General features: G+C 50.8%; 1 protein-coding gene across 1 annotated transcript in view; it reads left to right on the top strand.

Moving 5' to 3' along the window:
* Window positions 1-23,411, top strand: part of LOC118228974 (neurocan core protein-like) — a 76,730-nt gene that overhangs the window by 38,284 nt on the left and 15,035 nt on the right. The window contains 6 exon segments of the mRNA XM_035420570.1: window positions 2,096-2,268; window positions 2,270-2,504; window positions 6,978-7,152; window positions 8,283-8,410; window positions 8,894-9,187; window positions 12,580-13,449. Coding sequence (XP_035276461.1) covers window positions 2,096-2,268; window positions 2,270-2,504; window positions 6,978-7,152; window positions 8,283-8,410; window positions 8,894-9,187; window positions 12,580-13,449 — 1,875 coding nt within the window.

The raw sequence follows: 23,411 nt of genomic DNA on the forward strand, positions 1-23,411 counted from the left end.
TTGTTTTAAACTGGCACCACGATGTGAAATCAGGCCTGAAAGCCGCTTTTGTGTAGCGGCACGCGGCTGACTTCACAGCGGAACTTCATCCATCTCTGTCGGACTCCGTCGTACGTCTGGTGCAAAAACCCGAGGCTTTTTTTTTTTTTTTTTTAAATGAACACTTAGCGGGGATTGTGGGAATTGTGGGATGCATTATAACGGAATGGCTCATCTTATTGACGAAGCTTAACGGTCCCTGGAGATTGTTTCCGTGTAATTGATCGTCACTGTCGTGTGCAAATGAGACGAAATTTCTTTTCTCTTTTCTGTCTCTATCTGCCTTCAGTGTGCTCATACCTTCAGAGTTCTGCTGACTCCAAAAAAAAAAATGTTTGTTGAAATCCATAACATTTCCGAGGAAATAGATTTGCGTTCATATTTTTCTTTTCGCTGGTTTTTTTAATGTTCTTTCTTTGAAAGGCATGCTTTCCTCATGGGAGTGGGCATGTCGGGGGAAGGATATTAAGGTGACACCAGTTGAGAACGAGCAAGAGTACCCCCCCACCCCCCACCCATCCCACCCAGGGACTAGATGCCGATTCGAATGAACAGTAATACTGATTATTAATTGTTCATTATTAAGATGAAATGGACTGAAAAGATATTTGGCCTACCGCCCTTTATTAGGCGCATGAACTGAAAAAACACAAAAAAACAGTTTAAATGAGAAATGAGGAAAAGACAAACATCTCCACAGCCCCTAGACAGACCAACCGCAAACAAATGCAATAAATAAAAAACCCTAACAGCAACCAGCAGCCATGTAGAAAAGGTCCCTTTAGGCCTGGGGGGCACAGCCTTTTATAAGACCCAATGATGAAGCAACGGGGGGGGGGGGGGGGGCAGCTGGACTAAATGCCACTGCCTGTGGCTGTGAGTGGGGCTGGTGCTGTCCATGGTCCTGCAGCTCTCCTGTGAGTGGGGCTGGTGCTGTCCATGGTCCTGCAGCTCTCCTATGAGTGGGGCTGGTGCTGTCCGTGGTGCTGCAGCTCTCCTGTGGTTTGGGTCGGTGCTGTTCGGGGCCTTGCTGCTCATCTGTGAGTGGGACTGGTGCTGTCCATGGTCCTGCATCTCTCCTGTGGTAAAAGGAAGAAAAAGCAGAGTACTGTGAAGTCCGAAAAACAGACAAAGACAAAAGCAAAAACAAAAAAACTTGTTTTTGTATCTGTCAGGGAAATCCAACTGGGTTTTTGTTCAAAGGAATGCCTCTGTCTTTGAGAGAACTGTATATTCAGTATGTGATTAAGAGATACAGAAAAAGAAACATTTTCCCCAAGGTCAGCTTAGTTATTTCGACACAGAATTTTAAACTAAGCTGAATAACTTTAGGCTCATGGAGCATTTAAATCACAACCTTTCATTGACCCCTTTTCATTTTAATGTTGTTATTTTTTTGTTGTGCCATCAGAAGAAAGTTCATCCGTGTCAGCTGGGATACAATAGGGATTATACAGCCTTTTTATAATGGAAAACTGAGAGGTTGACCAGACTGTAGCTCCACCAATTGCAGAATATGTTGGTAACAGCCATAGTCTGTGATTGGTGCCCATGGTGATTGGTACATACTCTCTCTCTCCCCCCCTCTCTTCCTCTGTCTCCCCCTCTCTCTCTCTCTGTCTCCCCCCTCTCTCTCTCTCTTCCTCTCTGTTTCTCTCTCTATCTGCCCCCTCTCTCTTTTTCCCTCCCCCTCTCTCTCGCCCTCCCTGCTCTCTCTCCCTCCCCCTCTCTCTCGCCCTCCCTGCTCTCTCTCCCTCCCCCTCTCTCTCGCCCTCCCTGCTCTCTCTCTCCCTCCCCCTCTCTCTCGCCCTCCCCGCTCTCTCTCTCCCTCCCCCTCTCTCTCGCCCTCCCTGCTCTCCCTCCCCCTCCCCCTCTCCCCCTCTCTCTCGCCCTCCCTGCTCTCCCTCCCCCTCCCCCTCTCCCCCTCTCTCTCGCCCTCCCTGCTCTCTCTCTCCCTCCCCCTCTCTCTCGCCCTCCCTGCTCTCCCTCCCCCTCCCCCTCTCCCCCTCTCTCTCGCCCTCCCTGCTCTCTCTCTCTCCCCCTGTCTCTCCTGCAGGCTCCGGTTCGGGGCAGCCCCAGGTGAGGGAGCACAGGGTGACCCGCCAGCCCACGCGGGAGCGGCTCGGGGGCGACGCCCTCCTGCTGTGCTCCCCGCCCCCCTCCCAGCAGCAGGACGGCCCCGTCCAGGACCCGCCCACCGTCAGGTGGACCAAGGCGTGGGGGCAGCGGGGGGGGCGACGACGGGGAAGCCCCGCAGGAGCAGTCCGTGCTGGTCGCCCGGGGCAACGTCCTGGAGGTGACCAAGGCCTTCATGGGGAGGGTGTCCCTGCCCGGTTACCACGGCAACCGCTACAACGCCACGCTGGCGCTGGTCGGCCTGCGCTCCAGCGACTCGGGCGTGTACCACTGCGAGGTAACCGTGGGCGACGAGGTGGAGCACAACACCGTCCCGCTGGAGGTCAAAGGTGATTACCCCCCCCCACCCCTCCACCCCCCCCACCCCCCCACCCCCCCTAGCACCCCCTGAAACCCCACCTTGTTTACACCACTGAATCGCGTCCTTTTGCTCTCCTGATTCCTGCCCCTGATTGCATCTCCTCCCATTGTGCTTAACTGTGGTAATCGGCCAAGATAATCTCCAATCTCTACAGCAGTCAATAATATCTTTTGACTTCCAAAAGGCAAAACGCTCTTTGTGTTCCTTATCTTCTCAGTCTGGTGCGATGTGATGGGCTGAGATTATTAAGGGCAGACTATGCAGGATTTTTATGCAGCGTGTGTGTGTGTGTGCGTGTGTATGTGTGTATGTGTGTGTGTGTGTGTGTGTGTGTGTGTGTGTGTGAATGTGCATGTGTGTGTACGTGTGTGTGTATGTATATATGCGTGTGTGTGTGTATGTCTGTGTGTGGGTGTGTGTGTGTGTGTGTGTGTGCATGTGTGTGGGCGTGTGTGTGTGTGAGTGTGCATGTGCGTGGGCGTGTGTGTGTGTGTGTGCGTGCTTGTGTTTGGGCATGTCTGTGTCTGTTTGTATGTTTGTCTTGTTTTGAGATCTCAGGCCGCACACAGTGCTCACAGAGTGGCGCTTCACAGACACAAACGTCCTCCTGATGTCACCCCAGCATCTGTTCAGTGGGCAGCTCACTGTATTTCCTGCTTAATTACAATCTTTCTCTTACCAAAAAGAGAAAAAAAGCCTCAAAATAATTAATGCTGATTTTAGGCTTTAGGCAGGCTTTTAAACACAGTTTCCCCGCTTTGTTCTGGATGTGATGGTTAGAGCTGCTCGTGACCTCTCGCTGGAGAGCTTGTGCACCATAACGAATAAAAAACATCATGCAGTCCAAGTGTACCGCTTGTATTCATAAGGCATTATACATAATATCTGTATGGGTGTTGGGAGTCCGGGGGCCCCTGGGGTGAACGCTGATATCCACTAGATACTGATTACTGATATCCGCTCGATATCAATTACTGATATCCGCTCGATATCAATTACTGATATCCGCTCGATACCGATTACTGATATCCGCTCGATACCGATTACTGATATCCGCTCTATACCGATTACTGATATCCACTTAATATTGATTACACCCTCTACGCACTCACCACATGATCAGCGGTATTGATCAGCCTCTTTATCGCTCACTTCTGATTAGGGTTCTGTTTTTCTTCCCCCATTTTTATATTTTTCTTTTTTCTTTTTTTTTTTGTTCATTCTTCAGCGATCCATCATTCAGACTGTGTCGCTCCAGTTGAGTCCCGGGGGGCATGGGGGGGGGGGGGCGGGTGAGAGACTGACAGCTTGTCACATCCTTTTGGGGGAAAAGAGTACGTGGGTGACGCGTCGCGCTGATTGATCGAATGTATGCAGTAACTCAGTTTGAGATTTCCTGTCAAGGTTTACGTCACGAAAGTATATCATCGGTGTCGTGCATAAACGCTGCATATCAGAAAAAGAAAAAGAAAAGGAATCCTCAGGAAATGAGACTGTTGAGTTATGACAGTCGGTGGACCCAGACGAGAACCTTCAATGTTTGTTAAAAAAATAAACAAAGTGGGGGGCAAAAATGATGATTGCACAAGGTTTGCATGCGGTGTCAACAACACACATTTTTACATTCCTCAAACCTTATAGACACTTATAGACATTTATAATGCATTGAGTACCTTAGCAAAACATACAGATTTATTTCTCCATATGAATGTGGCCCAAAACACATCTAAAAATATCAGATCCCGTGTGCTTTCTTCCTGTTCACACATTCATAATACATATCTGATCTGTGCCACAGGTGAGCGAAAAATCTGAGTTGGGCCACATTTCGGAAGTCACACGAGCCCCTGTAAACATAGCCCAATCACTCATCAGAAGGGCCGTTAGCATTGCACGTGTTCTGTCATCTGTTATGAAGCCCTGCATTCGCGAAGGAATGATTTATAAACATGTAACGACATGTTTAATCACGAACGTGTGTGGCGTTCCCACCTAGTGGCTGGAGTAACCTTTTCATTACAGAAGGGATGCTCTACTCTCTCTCTCTCTCTCTCCCTCTCTCTCTCTCTCTCACTCTCTCTCTCTCTCCCTCTCTCTCTCTCTCTCACTCTCTCTCTCTCTCTCACTCTTTCCCTCTCTTCTTTCTGTATTCTCCCGAAGGCCGTAGGACTCAGACGCTGTTGGATGAGAATCAGTGCGGTGGCCGCCCTTCTCTCTCTGGGTGCCAATTAGTGCCTTATTTGCCCATCAGACGGTGCGCCAGCCCTGATTGGTCAGAACTCTCGGGGGTGCAGATTATAACCACAGTGGTGGAAAGACAGAAGAAAGGAAGCTAATGAAAGAAAAAGATTTGAAACGGGTGTTTTTTTTTGTTTTTTTTTTTACTTTTCTTTGTTTGAAGCGATTTCAGCAGGATTTAGCCCCTGACTGCGCTGGGGGCGCAGTGCATTGTGGGACACGGTTTTCCGAGCCCGCGGTTGCCCAGCTTTGCTCAAATTGGCCCTTAACTGGGAGATTCTGCCCTGTTTGTCTGCACAGCCCTGTAGATCAAGAACAGGAATTTTCTTTTTCTCTTTTTTTTTTTCTTTCATTTTTGTGATGTTCTGTTCTTAAGGAGAGGGGTCTCTCTGCTTCCGGAGGTGACGGGTCTGATAATGAGGGGTGGGTTTGGGGGGAAGGGGGTGCAGTTTGACACTTCAAAAGCAGGCCTGTAATTACCCCTCTCTGCGTGGTCCCACCTGTGCCAAGGCAAGCTTTTGTGTCCTCATCCTCCACACTCATTTCCTGCCCCCCCCCCCCCCCCCCCGTGCCCCCCCCACACCTCCCCCTCTGAGCAGTACCGACCCTGAACACACACGTGCGTCACTCTGGATAAGTGACGTCTGTACGCTGCTGCAGCTTTAACATTTACAAAAAGAACTGAGCTTTTCTGAGTAACTAAGTCACCAACTAAGCACTTACTCACAGGCATATGTACACTCATTCATGCTCTCAGGGTGTCAGTGAGCTGTCAGCGTGTCTGTGAGTGATAGTATGTCTGTGAGCTCTCAGTATGTCAGTGAGCTCTCAGTGTGTGATAGTATGTCCGTGAGCTCTCATTGTGTCTGTGAGTGATGGTATGTCTGTGAGCTCTCATTGTGTCTGTGAGTGATAGTATGTCAGTGAGCTCTCAGTATGTCTGTGAGCTCTCAGTGTGTCTGTGAGTGATAGTATGTCCGTGAGCTCTCGTTGTGTCTGTGAGTGATGGTATGTCCGTGAGCTCTCATTGTGTCTGTGAGTGATAGTATGCCTGTGAGCTCTCATTGTGTCTGTGAGTGATAGTATGTCTGTGAGCTCTCATTGTGTCTGTGAGTCATAGTATGTCAGTGAGCTCTCAGTATGTCTGTGAGCTCTCAGTGTGTCTGTGAGTGATAGTATGTCTGTGAGCTCTCGTTGTGTCTGTGAGTGATGGTATGTCCGTGAGCTCTCATTGTGTCTGTGAGTGATAGTATGCCTGTGAGCTCTCATTGTGTCTGTGAGTGATAGTATGTCTGTGAGCTCTCAGTGTGTCTGGGAGTCATAGTATGTCAGTGAGCTCTCAGTATGTCTGTGAGCTCTCAGTGTGTCTGTGAGTGATGGTATGTCTGTGAGCTCTCAGTGTGTCTGTGAGCTCTTAGTATGTCCGTGAGCTCTCAGTATGTCTGTGAGCTCTCATTGTGTCCGTGAGCTCTCAGTATGTCTGTGAGCTCTCAGTGTGTCAGTGAGCTCTCAGTGTGTCTGTGAGCTCTCAGTGTGTCAGTGAGCTCTCAGTATGTCTGTGAGCTCTCAGTATGTCAGTGAGCTCTCAGTGTGTCTGTGAGTGATAGTATGTCTGTGAGCTCTCATTGTGTCTGTGAGCTCTCAGTGTGTCTGTGAGCTCTCAGTGTGTCTGTGAGCTCTCAGTGTGTCTGTGAGTGATAGTATGTCTGTGAGCTCTCATTGTGTCTGTGAGCTCTCAGTGTGTCTGTGAGCTCTCAGTGTGTCTGTGAGTGATAGTATGTCAGTGAGCTCTCAGTGTGTCTGTGAGTGATAGTATGTCTGTGAGCTCTCAGTGTGTCAGTGAGCTCTCAGTGTGTCTGTGAGTGATAGTATGTCTGTGAGCTCTCAGTGTGTCTGTGAGTGATAGTGTGTCTGTGAGTGATAGTGTGTCTGTGAGTGATAGTGTGTCTGTGAGTGATAGTATGTCTGTGAATGATAGTATGTCTGTGAGTGATAGTGTGTCTGTGAGTGATAGTATGTCTGTGAGCTCTCAGTGTGTCTGTGAGCTCTCAGTGTGTCTGTGAGTGATAGTGTGTCTGTGAGTGATAGTATGTCAGTGAGCTCTCAGTGTGTCTGTGAGTGATAGTGTGTCTGTGAGTGATAGTATGTCAGTGAGCTCTCAGTGTGTCTGTGAGCTGAGTTTGCGGTGCCCTCCTCTCCTCAGGGCTGGTGTTCCATTACCGCTCTCCGCGCGGCCGATACGCCCTGTCCTTCGCGGACGGCCAGCGCGCCTGCCTGCAGAACTCCGCCGTCATCGCCACGCCCGCCCAGCTGCTCGCCTCCTTCTACGACGGCTACGAGAACTGCGCCGCCGGCTGGCTCTCCGACCAGACCGTCAGGTGAGGAGCTCCGCTGGCACAGCCTCCCTGACCGGGAAACCAGCTTTTACCTTTCACCTGCCCACCTGCCCACCTGCCCACCTGCCCACCATTCACCTTCCACCTGCCCACCTGCCCATCTGTCACCATTCACCTTCCACCTGCCCACTTGCCCACCTGTCACCTTTCACCTTCCACCTGCCCACCTGCCCACCTGTCACCTTCCACCTGCCCACCTGCCCACCTGTCACCATTCACCTGCCCACCTGCCCACCTGTCACCTGTCACCTTCCACCTTCCACCTGCCCACCTGCCCACCTGCCACCTTTCACCTGTCACCTGTCACCTGCCCACCTGTCACCTGCCACCTTTCACCTTTCACCTGTCACCTGTCACCTGCCCACCTGCTCACCTGTCACCATTCACCTTCCACCTGCCCACCTGTCACCTTTGACCTGCCCACCTGCCCACCTGTCACCTTTCACCTTTCACCTGCCCACCTGTCACCTTTCACCTTTTACCTTTCACCTGCCCACCTGTCACCTTTCACCTTTCTGTATGTTATCAGCATGCCTGTATAGCAGACCTGGGTTACATGCATTTTTAAAGAACTTCAACTCTATAGCTGCTGGTAAACCTGGAAGCACTTCCTGAGAATTTCACATGGAACATTTCACCTACCTGTTCTTCCTGTTTCACCTCCTCCTGTTATACAGTACCTCCTCCTTCCCCTCTACCTGCACCTCCTGTTTCACCTCCTCCTTTCAATCTCCAGTTTCTCCTTCTCCACTCCCTTTTCTTAATAATTTTTCAGTCGTAATTATCTTCCAGTGGCGTGCTTCCTCATGAACGTTCATATGAGGCGTGTGACGCTCAGAGGAAAGGTGAAGTGGGCTCCAGTTAATTTTATTCCTGAATCTGTGCATTACTGAAATGTCAGACGAATAAAAATGTGGATTTCTGGGCTCGTCTGACCTGACAAGCTCAGAGCTCACAGTGCTGGAGAAAAGGGTAGAGGGATTAAATCTGTGCCCCCCCCCACCCCCCACCCCCGACTCTGTGCGCCTTTACCCCCCGCCTCTCCCACCCAATCCCCAAACCAACTCCGTCTTCAAAACTGTTGCCACGTCTTCTCCCTTTCCCTTTGTTAGGTATCCAGTCCAGTCACCGGGGCCTGGTTGCTATGGAGACGGGGACGACTCACCTGGCGTGAGGAGCTACGGTGGCAGGGACGCGGACGAGCTGTACGACGCGTACTGCTTCGCCGCGGAGATGACAGGTACGGCTCAGCCTCGATGACCTTCAAAGGCCATTAAAAAAACCATTAACCCTTTGAAGAGCTTTTTTTTTTTTTCTAAATTCCATGTCAGTGTTCTAGAACTCCACTGCTGTCAGTCACCAGTTGTGATTGTGACATCAGCATTAGAATGTTCTGTTAAGAGCATTCTAATCATGTATTTGTCAGAAGGTAAAGTGTTTACATGGAAACAGTGCTGAGGTCTCCCCCCACCTTTTTTCCACGTTTTAAAATACTACTGCGTAACTCTCCCTACATTTTCCTCTCTCCCTCCTTCTCTCTCGCTCTATCTCTCCCACTACCTTTTCCCACTCTCTCCTCTGTCCTTTTTTTCTCTCTCACACTGTCACACCTTATTGCTTTCTTTCTCTCCTCTGTCTTATTCTCTCTTCTCTCTCTCTCTCTCTCTCTTTCTATCTTTTTCTCTCTCTCTTTTCTCTGTCTGACTCTCTCTCTCTCTCCCAGGTGAGGTGTTTTTCTCCTCTGCCCAGCAGAGGTTGACCCTCTCCTCAGCCCGGTCCCGCTGCAGGTCCCTGGGGGCGGAGCTGGCCACAGCAGGGCAGCTCTTCCTGGCCTGGCAGGCGGGGCTTGACCGCTGTGCCCCCGGCTGGTTGGCCGACGGCAGTGTCCGTTACCCCATCAACCAGCCCCGCCCCGACTGCGGCGGAGACAAGCCCGGCGTTCGAACCCTGTACCGCAGCCCCAACGGCACCGGTTACCATGACACCTCCGCCCTCTTCGATGCGTACTGCCACACAGGTACGGCCCAGCACTGCAGACCTACACACACACACTCACACACACACACACACACACAGACACACACACACACACACACACACACACACACACACATACACACATACACACACACACACACACACACACACACAAACTCCTACGCACGCACACACACACACACACACACACTTCCTGGGAGGGTGGGAGGGAGGGAGGGAGAGAGAGAGATAGAGAGAGGGAGGGAGGGAGGGAGAGAGGGGGAGATAGAGAGACAGAGAGAGAGATAGAGAGAGAGAGAGAGAGAGAGAGAGAGAGAGCCTGGTGTGAACAGTTGAGGATGTTGTGCTCTCTGTGGCCTGTCGTTGGAGGCTCCCCTTGGTGAGCAGGGGGTGTCGGGTGCAGGCAGCTCGTCTGTGAGCCCAGCAGCGCTCTCTGGCAGAGGAGGGGCCTAATAGAGCCGTCCGCCGTCTGAGCCTCAGGAAGAGCAGCGATTAATCACTTCAGTCCGATAAGGACCGGCCTTCTTCCGTCCCGTCGCCCCCCCCCCCCCCTTATCCCGCCGGAGGGTTCGGGGGCGGGTTCATTAATAACAGATATCCTTCCCCGGCCCAAATTCGGCTCCGGGACATGAATGTTTAACACGGGCGCAAATCTATCTTCAGCCAGCATGCATTATTAAGAGCACTGTCTCTAATTAATGCATCGCTCCTGACTCTCACCAGCAACCCCAGTGTCCAAGACTGAAACCCCCCCCCCCCCAATCCACCCCGCGACCCCCCCCAATCCACCCCGCCCCCCCCACTTACCCATCCGAGCTCTTCTCATCCAGCACAGCAGGAATCCACCGCTACAACTACAGACAGGAAGTTGAGAAGTGCTGTATGAACCGAGCCTCTTGTCCCAGTGGACATGAATAATAACAATGGCGTGTACGTCGTAGGCGTAGATAATTGGTGAACATTTATTATTTAGAGCAAAAGCAAAAAACTCCTCAGAAAAAGCACCCGGGGAAAAACCGCCAGTCTCATCTGTACGCGACTCTAAGATGGCGGGAAAGTTGAAAGGTCATGACCCCAGCCAGCATCCAATCACATTCAGCCGCTCATCACCTCACACCGTTAAACCCAAGCGTAGCTCCACACTAACAATAGGTTAAATTGTTGTTTTTGACGGACAGTGGCAACCCCCTGGTGGTGGAGGGAGGTACTTCTGGAAGCAGCCCATCTGTGGTCATGTCCAAATCAATGCGCACGCCTACTATTGAGCGTACACGTTGAGTGCACTGGATGAGAAAGCTGTTAAATAGGAGAAGTTTTCTCTGAAGGTAGTGTACTTAAAATCCCAGGACTCTAAGCTTATTTTTGGGGTTTCGCTGAATATATTCGGGAGCATAGTTTTCAGGAGGTAAACGACCCATTGATGTTTTCCTCCAGCAACAACAACAACCACACGTGTGCATGCCTGCAAGGGCAGAACACCTTGCGACTCTTCCACAGTCCGGTTGGATACTAGCAAGGAGGATGATTTTTTTTTGCATGTTGTCCATCGGGTACTAATCAATAGATACTAAACAGTATGCAGTATGCCAGTGGTCTCCAACCCTGGTCCTGGAGAGCTACAGGGTCTGCTGGTTTTCATAGTGACTCTGCACTTCATGAATCAATTAGAGAATTTGATTACACAGTTAACTCAACTCACCTGGTTTCTTGGGTATCACTTGGGTGCTGATTTTAAGGTGAAAGCAAAAACCAGCAGACCCTGTAGCTCCCCAGGACCAGGGTTGGAGACCACTGCAGTATGCTTAGTGGACAGCACGTACTTTGGAGACAGCGTAGTTAGGAGGCTGATTCAGTCACAGCCAAGGTTTTATGACTGGCATCATCAGAACGTTGAATTCCCGTCATATGCGCGGCGTCTTCCTGTCGTACATTTTGTTTTTTATGTGGATGGAAGCCGGTCCAGTGAGCGGAAGTGAGATTTATGTGTGCAGCTGTTAGTCGAGTGTCATAATTAGCCATTTCATTCCAGTGGAGCTCACAGGGAAGGGGGACAGAGAGACAGAGAGAGATTTAACCAGGCAGAGAGTCAGAGCTGTTTTTGGGGTGAGCGCGGATACTGAAAACTGCCTAAGATCAGCCAGGGCCCGACGTGTACCTGTGCGTGCACTGATTTCATGAGTACCTCAGGTGGCCTTTTCTGCAGCCCGAAATGGGCAGTGACCCGAGAGTCGCCGGTTCGAGCTGCAGTAGGGCGTTTGTTCGCGTCCCGCCCACAGAACCTTGCCCTGAACTTGGAGCATCGATTTTTTTAAGCCAGTGCTGTTATTTCTATTTCATTTCCCCACACACTCTGTTTCTTAAAAATACAGCGGAACTGTATTCTATAATTCCCGGTTATAGAATTTTATCGGCCAGTTCCCTGCTGGTAGGTTTTTAAAAAAAAAATTTAAAAATGAAAAATCCAGTTTTTCTGCTACGCTGGAGGAGGCTGATGAATGAAAGCTTGTCACTTGGCCGTTTTTTTTTGTTTTTTTTTTCCGAAGACAGGAGTTTTACTATCAAAAATAGATTTTCGGGTGAATATCCCCCTTCTTTTTTAAAAATAAAGCACCGTTGAAAATCTGTTTGTCCTCCTCTGTGCTCACCGAACGCAGAAACTGTGTTCATTGCAGAAAGGACTCAGCCTGCGGCTGGATTTAACGCCACCTACGCCGCCGTCTCCAAACCAAGCGAACTGAAAATATTGGATTTATATCCCTGCGAAATTTATTCCTACAGAGAGTCCTCTGATTCTCTTCAGTTCTTCGGCCGCGGAAGAAAGCGAAGAAATTGAAATTGAAAAGGACGATGATGAATAATAACAGCGCCGCCAAAGAGCTTCGTTCTTTATGTACAGTCGGACGAGATATCGGGTAACCACGGAAACGTAAATAGAGAAACAAACACACAACATGAGCCGCTGCCAGAGTGGAACGGAATGCTAATGACTCACACGGTCTTTCGGACGATCTGTGTTCTGATTGGCTGAGAGAATAACGGCCGCTTTCTCGGCACCTCCCGGTTGCGCCGTTCGCAGTTTTCCCTCCGAAATCTGAGGAGGTGAAACGAGCGAAAGGAGGTGACTGAACACTGAGGGATCCTTTCCAAACGAACGAGTCATCTGTTACTCACTCTGTTTTTTTTTTTTTTGAATGAGTCAGTGAACATGGAAGTGTAAATGAAGTGATTAAATGTTGAGGTGATGTAAACATAAACAAGTGTTATTACTGCGAGAGGAGCAGACTGAAGGTAATGACTGAGCCTGGCAGTGCTAAGGCTGTTTGGTGTGAGAGCAGGATAGCAGTTTGCTTGTGAGCTGTCCCTGCTGGTTCTCCCTAATCTAATGGGCGTGTGCTTTTTGTCCCTCTGCAGACTCCGTCGCCGGGCTGGCTGATTGGCGGACGGGGACCCCGAGTCTCGCCGCTCGTAGACCGGCGGTGTTCTCGGGGGCCGGGGGCCCGTCGGCCCTGACGGGGGCCCCAGGCGGCTGGGTCATGGGGAACGGCGGTCTGCCGCTCGGTGTCGCCGCCCTGGGGGACCCGCCCGGAGGTGCGCCGCCCGCTTTAGCGGCTGCCGTCGGTCACCGTAGCGATCCAGGGAGTGCACCGCCGGGGCCGGAGGCGGTGGGAGGGGCCAAAGTGGAGGTCCCGCCCACCTCCCCAACAGACAAGCTGGAGATCCAATCGGGATTGAGCAGGGATCTGGAAGAGGAGGAGCCAGGTCGGGCCTGGAGAGATGTGATTGGCGGGTTGGACGGTCAGCAGGACCCCTCCCCCACCACGGAACGACCAACCGCCGAACCAGCCTCTGACCCGCCCGTGACTGTGACCGCGGGGTCCTCAGCTTCGCCAGAGGCCGAAGGAGAGCTGCCACCCGCTCATCGCCGTGGCGACAGCGCGGAACCGCGAGCCGGCTCGGGCAGGAGCGACACCGGCCCGGGACAGCCCGTCTCAGAGGAGCAGGACCGCCGGAACCCCAAAACGTCCGCTGGGGGCACTCCGCCCCCCAGCCACGTGACCGTCCCTCCAGACCCCAGGCTCTCCTCTGAGGCTCCGCCCCCCGTGGACACCCTGGCCCCCTCTGAGGTTTCGGACACGCCCCCCTCCACCCATCCAGCCACGGCCCAGCTCCCCGTCTCAGGTGCAGAAGACACGCCCCCCACAGCCACAGACACGCCCCCCCAAGCCCCAGGAGAGGACCGCCCCACCGGCACTGAGAACAGCTCCCTAAGCCCCGCCCCAGGTAGGTCTCTGATTGGTCCGTGTTCTCGTGATTGACTTTCTCATGAGACCCCTGGGCTTATTGACTGGGCAGAACATTTAACAGGAAGCTCACTCTGATTGGTTTGCAACACTCCGTTGGAGTGCAGTGGGTGTGTCTCTGGGGAGGAATCACTAGTTCTGCTAGGTGTTGTGGTATCGGTTCTGTCCCATTTGCATTTTAAAACATTCACATAAAGGTTAAATCCATCTATCCATCCAGCCATTATCTATACACGCTTGCTCCTGGACAGGGTCACGGGAGGTACTGGAGCCTATCCCAGAATGCACTGGGTGAGAGGCAGGGTTCGCCCGGTCCCTGGGTTAAATATCTGTTTGAAGTGGTTCATTCCTGCAGATACTGGTAAATACTTTAACACACTACTGCTGTTACTATTCAGCCAAGATCATACAGTCTGTATGAAGACATTTCGATAAAAAATCAACACTTTTTTTTTGGAACTGCCAGTAATCTTCAGGATTTTTTTTACTCTGCAAGTCTTTCTATTGCAGTATCTGACCCAGGTCTGACTCTCATTTCAACTCGATTCTCTTTTCACCCACGTCCTCCTCCTCCTCCGCTCTGCTTTCTCCTCCTGTCCTCTTCCCCCTCCTCCTCCTCCTCCTCCTCCTCACAAGCCTTGTTTTGATCTGAACGGGTGTACTGTCTCTTTAAATAAGCCTGGCCTTGGATCATGAAAAATCCCCGCTGCTGTGTTGCACAGGCAGCTCTCTTTCTCTCTCTCCCTGCCCCCATCTCTCTCCCTCTCTCTCCTTCTCTCTCCCTCTATCTCTCTCTCTCCCTCCCCCCATCTCTCTCTCTCTCTCTCCTTCTCTCTCCCTCTATCTCTCTCTCTCTCTCCCTCTCTGTCTCTCTCTCCCTCCCTCCCCCCCTATCTCTCTCCCTCCCCCCATCTCTCTCCCTCTCTCTCTCTCCCTCCCTCTATCTCTCTCTATCTCCCTCCCTCCCTCCCTCCCTCCCTCTCTCTCTCCCTCCCCCCATCTCTCTCTCTCTCTCTCCCTCTCTCTCTCTCTCCCCCCCCTCTCCCTCCCCCCCATCTCTCTCTCTCTCTCTCCATGGAAACAGAAGAGCCTGAGGCATTGAGGAGCCGATGCCGGTTCATGAGGGCCACAGTCCACAGTAGCCCTTAACACAAACTGAACACAATGTCCTGCAAACAGCGAATGCAAAGAACACACTGGCACGAGTAGGTACAGGAGCGGGGTGGAGAGTGCAGCACATTACATTACATTACATTACAGGCATTTAGCGGACGCTCTTATCCAGAGCAACTTGCACAACTTTTTTTTTTCTTTTATTTTTTAACGTAGCATCTACACTGCATCCATTTTATACAGCTGGATATTTACTGAAGCAACGCAGGTTAGGTACTTTGCTCGAGGGTACAACGGCAGTTGCCCCACCCAGGAATCGAACCTGTGACCTTTTGGTTACAGAGAAGGTCCTTACCCGCTATGCTACGCTGCTGTTGGTTACAAAAAAAGGTCCTTACCAGCTAGGCTACGCTGCCGCAGGTAGCGAACGGGTTTGAGGATGTAGTTTGAGGATTTCTTTGTTTTTATTTTGTATTTTTTTGTAAAGCACCCTGGGATGTACGCATGAAGAGCGCTATATAAGAGCTCATTGTATTGTATTGTATTGTATTGTATTGTATTGCGTGTGGCCTCAGAAGCAGCTGAAGTGCAGCTGATAGGGCTGTGATAGCGCTGCAGTCGGTCGTGAGCCCGATGACTCCTCTGCTCTTCGTCTTCGGCCTTCACGTCGCGTTTTTGTGAGTCGGTCTGTTATGTGCAGTTTATCCCTCAGATTATTATTATTATTTTTTTTTTTCTGGCAGGAAGTGCGAGCGGCGTCAGGTTCCGCGGGAGCCGTTTCCTGGGAGACGCGCGTCCGTTTCCATGGCTGCGGCCTCGCTTGCGTCGCGTACCTTTTTTTTTTTTTTTAGCTGGGATTCTGGGAAACCTGTCCGGGTCGCCGCCCGTGGAACCGGCAGGTTTTCCCCGAGCGAGCGGGTTGGTGGCGCACGCTTCCGCGTACCCTCCAAAACCAGCGGGGGGCGGTCGACGGGGTTAACGTGCTCTTGATGGGCGGCCATTTCCGATTCCAGGGAGGTGGATTAATGCCTGTCCTGCGACAGCCTGGCTCAGTTACTGAGATACTGAGTGTATACGTGTTTTTATTATACATAAAATATATAAAATATATCAATTCACCCCGATTTCTTTTTCCTCATATGGAATTTCCACTGATGTTTGACCTCAGTGTGACCTACGTGTGACCTCTGCATGACCTTATCTTGCAAGTCCGCTCCTGGTGCAGCCAGCAGCTCATGCTGCGTCTTAAGGACTGTGTCCTTCAGTCCCGCGAATCTGAGCTTCAGTGTGCTGTGCTCCACAGCAGCCCAGGTCTGTTCTGCTTCTGCACCGACAGTAGAGATCCGCGCTCTTCCCCTTTCCTTCAAATTTTTCGTTTTTTTTCATGGCTTTTAACAAAACAAAAAAAAATCATTATTTATGTAGCAGGAAATGAGCAGAAATTGATAGCCGGGCTTCTCAAAACATAGACAAAACCCCGGTATCTTAGGAACAGAGTCGGTTTTTTTTGCTTAGTTTTTCCTCTCAGTTAGGCCTACAGTATCTGTGACAGCACAGAGTGGCAGGGAGATGCGCATCTACTGCTTGAGCAGATAATACGCCAGCATGTGCATTCAGATGTGAGAGAGAGATGCTGGAGAAACAGGGAGCAGGTGAAAATAAAGGTGAGTGTATAAAAGACAGAAAATAAGCGTGGAGAAAGGATAATGGAAATGGGGGGGGGGATGTTACGGTGGTGGGGGGGTTGTTCACCATCTTAATAAAGCCCATTGCTGGGCTCCACTGTTTTGTGAATTTGAGAATTCTCTGAGAGTGGGTGTGTGTGCGTGCGTGCGAGTGTGTGTGCATGTGTGTGTGTGTGTGTGTGTGCCAGTGTGTGTGCATGTGTGTGTGTGTGTGCGTGCGAGTGTGTGTGCATGTGTGTGTGTGTGCGTGCGTGTGCGTGCGTGCGTGCGTGCGCGTGTGTGCATGTGTGTGTGCATGTGTGTGTGTGCGCGTGCGAGTGTGTGTGCAACCTAGCTAACTTTCAGTCTGAAGGACGGAATTTCACTCCCCTTTTATCACAGATCACTCTTTCCCCAGATTATGTTTTTAAACTCAACACGACTGTCTAATACACAGTTACATCAGGCCACCAAAGGTCTTCGGTTCTCTCTGGTCTCAATCTGCCAGCAGAAGGTCAGGTCAGCTGGTGCTCTATTAAAAGTACTCAGTACTGCAGTGTCCGGTGGTATTCATAGATTTTTCATCCCCAGAAATTCCCATAATCCACCTCCCCCGAAACACCAACCCTAGGCGTGACTGTACAGCGTAGCGTGATGCCTGGGCCTTGACTTCTCACGTTGGGAATGGAAAGTGTTTTTGCGCTGAACCCCCCCCCCCACCCCACCCCCCTTCAGGTGTGTCGGTCGGTGGGGCTGCATGCACTACCCGAGGTCATTAGCATGGGCAGGTGCACATGAAACAGGTGGAGCGGCGTTTAGACTGAAACGTCTCCCCCTGCTGACTCTCAGAAACGCCTTTTTGAACTCTGGGATATATATATATATACGCATGGAGTAACGTGCTGGGGTTTGGAGAGGCTCTGGCAACCTTGAAGAATGGAATCCTCAAAGACCAACCCCCTCCCAGCAAGGGCTTTGATTTCGATGGCGGGCGAGGGGCAGATGTAAAACGAGTTCAGTGTCTTTACTTTTCAATTTATAAAAGCTGAAAATTGGCGAAATGCATAATTGCTATGCAGAGAGGCTTTTAAAATTAGAATTTTTTTTCTTTTAATATTTTTGACACAAACGCTGCTTTTGCCACTGGTTTAGATTTGTTATTTGTTATTTTCGCATTTCTGCATTCGGCAGAGCAGCTTGTGTTTCGTTCTTTGCTCACAGTCTCTTTATACAGCTGGATATTTGCTGAAGTAATTCGGGTTAAGTAGTTTGCTCGAGGGCACAGCGATATCGTCAACAATGTTGCAAATATTTACTTTGAGGATGGAAAGCGATTTAATAATGCAACAGGCAACCAATTAGAATACATATTAAGTTATACACAATGAATACGTTCGAAAATTGTGAATCCGTCATTCTCCAGGTTATTCTGCAATGTGTCAAGTTCTTATGTCCTTAAGTGGGAAGCAGGAACAGAATAGCGTGTCTGTACATGTTGGTGCATGCGTCTGTTGCGTGTACAAGTCATTGTGTGTGTGTGTGTGTGTGTGAGTGGGTTTGTGTGAGTAGGTCTCTGTGTGTGTGTGTGTGTGTGTGTGTGTGTGAGTAGGTCTGTGTGTGTGTGTGTGTGTGTGTGGGTTTGTGTGAGTAGGTCTGTGTGTGTGTGAGTGGGTTTGTGTGAGTAGGTGTGTGTGTGTGCGTGTGTGTGTGTGTGTGTGTGAGTAGGTCTGTGTGTGTGTGTGTGTGTGTGTGAGTGGGTTTGTATGAGTAGGTCTGTGTGTGTGTGTGTGTGAGTGGGTTTGTGTGAGTAGGTCTGTGTGTGTGTGTGTGTGAGTGGGTTTGTGTGAGTAGGTCTGTGTGTGTGTGTGTGTGAGTGGGTTTGTGTGAGTAGGTGTGTGTGTGTGTGTGTGTGTGTGAGTGGATTTGTGTGAGTAGGTCTGTGTGTGTGTGTGTGTGTGTGTGAGTAGGTCTGTGTGTGTGTGTGTGTGTGTGTGTGAGTGGGTCTGTGTGTGTGTGAGTGGGTTTGTGTGAGTAGGTCTGTGTGTGTGTGTGTGTGTGTGTGAGTGGGTCTGTGTGTGTGTGTGTGGGTGTGTGTGTGTGTGTGTGTGTGTGTGTGTGTGTGTGTGTGAGTGGGTTTGTGTGAGTAGGTCTGTGTGTGTGTGTGTGTGTGTGTGTGTGTGTGTGTGTGTGAGTAGGTCTGTGTGTGTGTGTGTGTGTGTGTGTGTGTGTGTGAGTAGGTCTGTGTGTGTGTGTGTGTGTGTGTGAGTAGGTCTGTGTGTGTGTGTGTGTGCAGTGTGCTCACACAGTTGTCATAAGCTTCGTTATGAGCTCGTTGGTAAAGTCGTTAATCCCAGTGTAGTGTTAAAGTTGCCATTTAACACCTTTTTTTTTTCCCCCGCGAGGTTGCCGTTGACGGTGGGTTTTACACCAGCGTCAGTAACTATGAGGCCGCTGTCTGTGGATCAGAGGATTAATGGGATGGAAACTGACTGCGCGAAACTGCAGCTAATTCACACAGCGGCAGGGCGATGGCTACAAGGACCCAGGGTTTTAAGGGTTGGGGGGATGGTGTGGGTGTGGGGGGGGCAGGGAGGATTGTAAAGTTTATGAATGACAAGATGTTGCCCAATTCCAGGGGAACTCCTGACGATCTCGCAATTCGAAGCTGTTTCGTTCGGTCAAAACAATTTCACGTATTTTAAATTAAAAATATTGCACTTGGCCTGGAAGTTTTGCTACGTAAACATACTGCAGATCCGATCGATCTGCAGCATCGATCTGCTGTGGGGGTGGCGGGGGGACCGGTGATCCATCAGTGCTACCAGTCCCTGGAAGTCAGTGGGTATGGCGCATTTGAGGGGGGGGGGGGGGCAGGGGATGTCGAGTAAGCAATCAAGCTGGAGTATTTATAAACGGCAAAAACCAGATTAAACATGAAATACGCAAACCGATGACCAGCCCAGCCCGTATTCTGGGGGAATGGTGTGTGTGCCCTGCGATGGACTGCCGGCCTATCCGAACGGAGTTCCTGCTTCAGTGCCCAATGCATGCTGGGATAGGCTCTAGAACCACCCTGCGACCCTGACCAGGAATAAGCGGGTACAGATAATGGATGGATGGATGGATGGATGGAGGGAGGGATGGATGGATGGATGGATGGATGGATGGAGGGATGGATGGATGGATGGATGGAGGGATGGATGGAAGGATGGATGGATGGATGGATGGAGGGATGGATGGAGGGATGGAGGGATGGAGGGATGGATGGAGGGATGGAGGGATGGATGGATGGATGGATGGATGTATTTTAGGGCTGGCTAAACTTAGCGGTATCCCCTCTCTGTTATAACGGACTGCTAAGCAGCCTGCCGGACAGCATCCGTCCAAGCCCAGCTTCTGGATGTGGGCGTGGTTTTGAGTGTTGGGTGACGGCTGCTGTGGTCACGCCCCCCTGTGGACATGCTGGAGACTGCATGCGTGGACCGCGGTGTGCTGGGCGGGAAACAGGGGGCAGTGTCGAGCTCCGAGAGAGAGAGAGGCATGATGATTAATGATCCTGATTCGAGCCAACCTCAGAAGTGTCTCCGCAAAGTCAAATAAAATGTAATAAATGTTTACCAGCACCAAAATATAACTGGGGGAAAGAAAAGTAAAGTTGGATGAAAGAGAAAGGGCGGAAGGGGGGGGGGGGGGGGCGTTTACGCAACACTTTTTTTCTTCTTTTCTTTCTTCTGTTTATTTATTTATTTATTTAAAAAGAAAGCAGAGAAACAATTATTTCAGAGCATGCACCCTAGCAGTGCTTTTGAGTGTAGTGTGTTTTTTATTTTTTTTTGTTTTGTTGTTTTTCCCGCCCCTAAGGGTTTCCGTGACAACAGGAGCAAATTTGTCCCGAGCCTTAGGGTGGCGCATGCAAATGAGGACATGGCTGCTTCGTTTTCGTTTTTTTGTTTTGTTCAGAAACGAATAATTTAAAAGATGAAACAAAATAACAGCCCTGCTTTTTGCAGGAGTCTCTCCCCTTGTTGCCCCTCAATTACCCCCCCCCCCCCTTCCCCCAAATAAAAAGCCTTTCTCTAGGTTGGGGGAGGGTGGGACATGCCGGTGTTTTTAGTGGTCACTGAAGGTACTGCAGGCATTATTCATTTCATTGGCAGAAAACGATAATGAAGTGTTAAAATAAGAAACGTGACTAAAATATTTAGCGTATCAGGAAGAAGGCTTGTGAGTAGGAAAAAAGCAAGAGAGGCAAAGAGAGAGAGAGAGTGTGTGGAAGAAGAGCGAGTGGGAAAGAGAAAGAGAGAGAGTGTGAGTGTGTGAAAGAGTGAGAGAGAGGAGCAGAGACGTGTGGAGTGGAGCCTCTTCTCCGTGTAGCTGAGTGTGATACTCCTGTAATCAGAGGAAGCAGCTGGAAGCCAGGGAGAGTCAGAGGGGGGGGGAAAAAACTGCCGGTACGTATATATCTCAGACCTGTCAAATTTAAAGAGTCATTTTAACTGGAGGAGGCTGTGTTAAAATGAAGCCCTGTCATTCGCTGAGCCTCGGCCCCTGGAGGAGGGCGTTCGTCCGGCCCGGCAGGAGGGCCCGAGCCTCTCCGGGGGGGGGGGGATTTAATGCGCTAATTAGCTACCTAGCACCCCCGCAGAGCCGCGAAATGTGGTTTATTAGCGTGCGGTTTGACTGTGGTCGGGTGGAGGGGGGGGGGACGCGTTGGTTGCCGGCTGAGCTTGGCGCTCGGCGAACGGTCTCCCTCACCTGCCGAGAGAGCGGCTGAACAAGCCCCGCCCACCCAAAGGTCAAAGGTCAAAGGTCGCAGGAGGGCGACACTGCGGATTCACGCGCGGGGCCTCTCGAAGAGGCGATGGAGTTTCTGGGCGGGGTTCAGGGCGGCCGGCTGGCTTTGCACGGTTGTCATGGCGCCAGAGACGGTGGGGTTTTGAGCGGTTGTCATGGCGCCAGAGACGGCGGGGTTTTGGCGGGGCCCCGCGCCCTCGCCCTCGCCCAGCAGCGGTGGGAGGGGTGTTTTCGTTTCGGAATGAAAGGATTCGTTCTTTTTCTTCGCTGCGTCTCGTTCCCCCGACGCTTCCCCACGTCGCCTCTCCCCGACGCGTCCCCACGTCGCCTCTCCGTCCTCACGCGCAGGTCTCAGGTGCGTCGGGGGCGAGACACACAAACTGCTTATCAGCCCCGACTCCACCTCTGATCCCCGCCTCTGTGACCCCATTACAGGGACCAGTGGGTCCCAGAACAACCGAGACAAGGGCTGGGGATTGTGTGTGTGTGAGTGTGAGTGTGAGTATCTGTGTGTGTGTCTGTGTGTGTGTGTGTGTATCTGTGTGTGTGTGTGTGTGTGTATCTGTGTGTGAGTGAGTGTGTGTGTGTGTGTGTGTGTGTATGAGAGTGTGAGTGTGTGTGTGTGTGTGTGTGTGTGTATCTGTGTGTATCTGTGTGTGTGAGTGTGTGTGTGTGTGTGTATCTGCGTGAGTGTGTGAGTGTGTGTGTGTCTTTGACATTTCCCTCTCTGCGTGATGCTGGCTCGCAGGTGGCCGGGGGAGCATCGTCTCGCTCGTGTCTAATGAAGCCTTCAGTGCTTCTGTGCGCTCGGCCCTCCTGCCGCCCTCTCCTGCCGCTGCCGAATCTGGCCCCGCCGCCCCGCTGCGCCTGGCCTTGGGGAGCGCGCGTGAGCGCCGGAGAGAGGGGGGAACATTCAGACAGATTCATTGCCCGTTTTCGCTGCGGAGAGAAAGAGGCTTTTGGCCGCGCGGCGTTCTTGGGAAAGCGTGCGCTCAGCGTCGTAGAACGCAGGAATGTTTCGCTCCGATTTGGAACCGGCGGCCCAGGGCGCTCTCAAGTGGCCGCGGCATCCTAGCAACACTGGCCGTCGGACTGATGACATCACAGTGGTTCCCATTGTGACAGTACCTGTTGCCATGGAAAGAGCGTCAAGTTTAGAAGGGGGCTCTTCAGGCCGGGGGCTTCCAGGGCCTTCTGGAATTGATTTTAATGCCTGCTTCCAGCCTGCAGGGTCAAGAGCCTTTCAGGCACCATGGAGAAAATATTCATTTTCTTTTGCTAATGTCTGGGCTGAGCAGGCAAAAAAAAACACCTTGCTGCTTTGTCTGTGGCCTTCTCCATTACCCGAGTAGATTGTGGATTGTAAAACCGTGACTCGGCTCTCCTGTAGTACTGTGTGGCCTGTAGGGTGTAAAATAGGCGCTCCTAGCGAGGCTCTTGCATCTGGGCTGTTCCAGGCGTGCCTGTAAGGGAGAGCATTGCAGGAAGTCACAAAGCGCAGCCGATGACGCCACATTCGAGCGACCAAGAAAAATTGGGAAAAGTTGCTGGAGGACTAAGAGGAATTTTAAGAAAGCCGTCATTGAAATGATTTCACAGTGCCAGTGCGACCTAACGAGGTGCCAGGCGGTGAGCTACGGCACAACTGACCTGATATGCCGATGAATTCCAAAGCAGAGGCCAGCCTTGGAATATATTTGTGTGAAATTAAGTGATAAGCTGTTCGGGTGGGGAAATGAAAGTTAATTACTTATTTATTTTTTAGATAAGCAACGGTGCTCTGCTTTTGCAAAAAAAAGGTTTAAGCTTTCTTTTCTTACAAACCAGATACAGTTAAATTGTAAAATAATGAAACAGAAAAAATAATTTAAAATGTGCAGTTCTTGCCTCAATATCACAGTAAGTGTGTGCCCGATGAGACCATAAACAACAACTGTTTCTTTATGCCTTTGAAATATCAAAGGAAGGGGTTGTTTTGAAATTAATTTATATTTATGGCATTTGGTATACACTGGTATACCTGAATGTGTCACCTAAATGGGATATCTGAATATGAATTATGAGAGTAAAGATTCATTTCCCCCAACTCCTGATTTTTTCACTCCTGATTGCAATTTTAGCCCCTCCCCTTTGCTCCAAAGAGGGGAGGGGCTTCCACTTAGCCTCTAGCAGCCAGCCAATCCCCTCTTTCCCTCAGGACTGCACAGCCAATACATTTGGGGGAGGACAACACGGGGTTCTTCTGTTCTGCAACCCCACAATTTCGCTCTGCAGAATTAATATCCTCAACAACTCGTATACCTTTTTTTGTTCCCAATTCACTCCTATTTCTATATGTGGGTGTGTACATAAACCATTCCGTGTTCAGTGT

The sequence above is a fragment of the Anguilla anguilla genome, chromosome 6 (assembly GCF_013347855.1).
Source record: "Anguilla anguilla isolate fAngAng1 chromosome 6, fAngAng1.pri, whole genome shotgun sequence".
Lineage (NCBI taxonomy): Eukaryota > Metazoa > Chordata > Actinopteri > Anguilliformes > Anguillidae > Anguilla > Anguilla anguilla.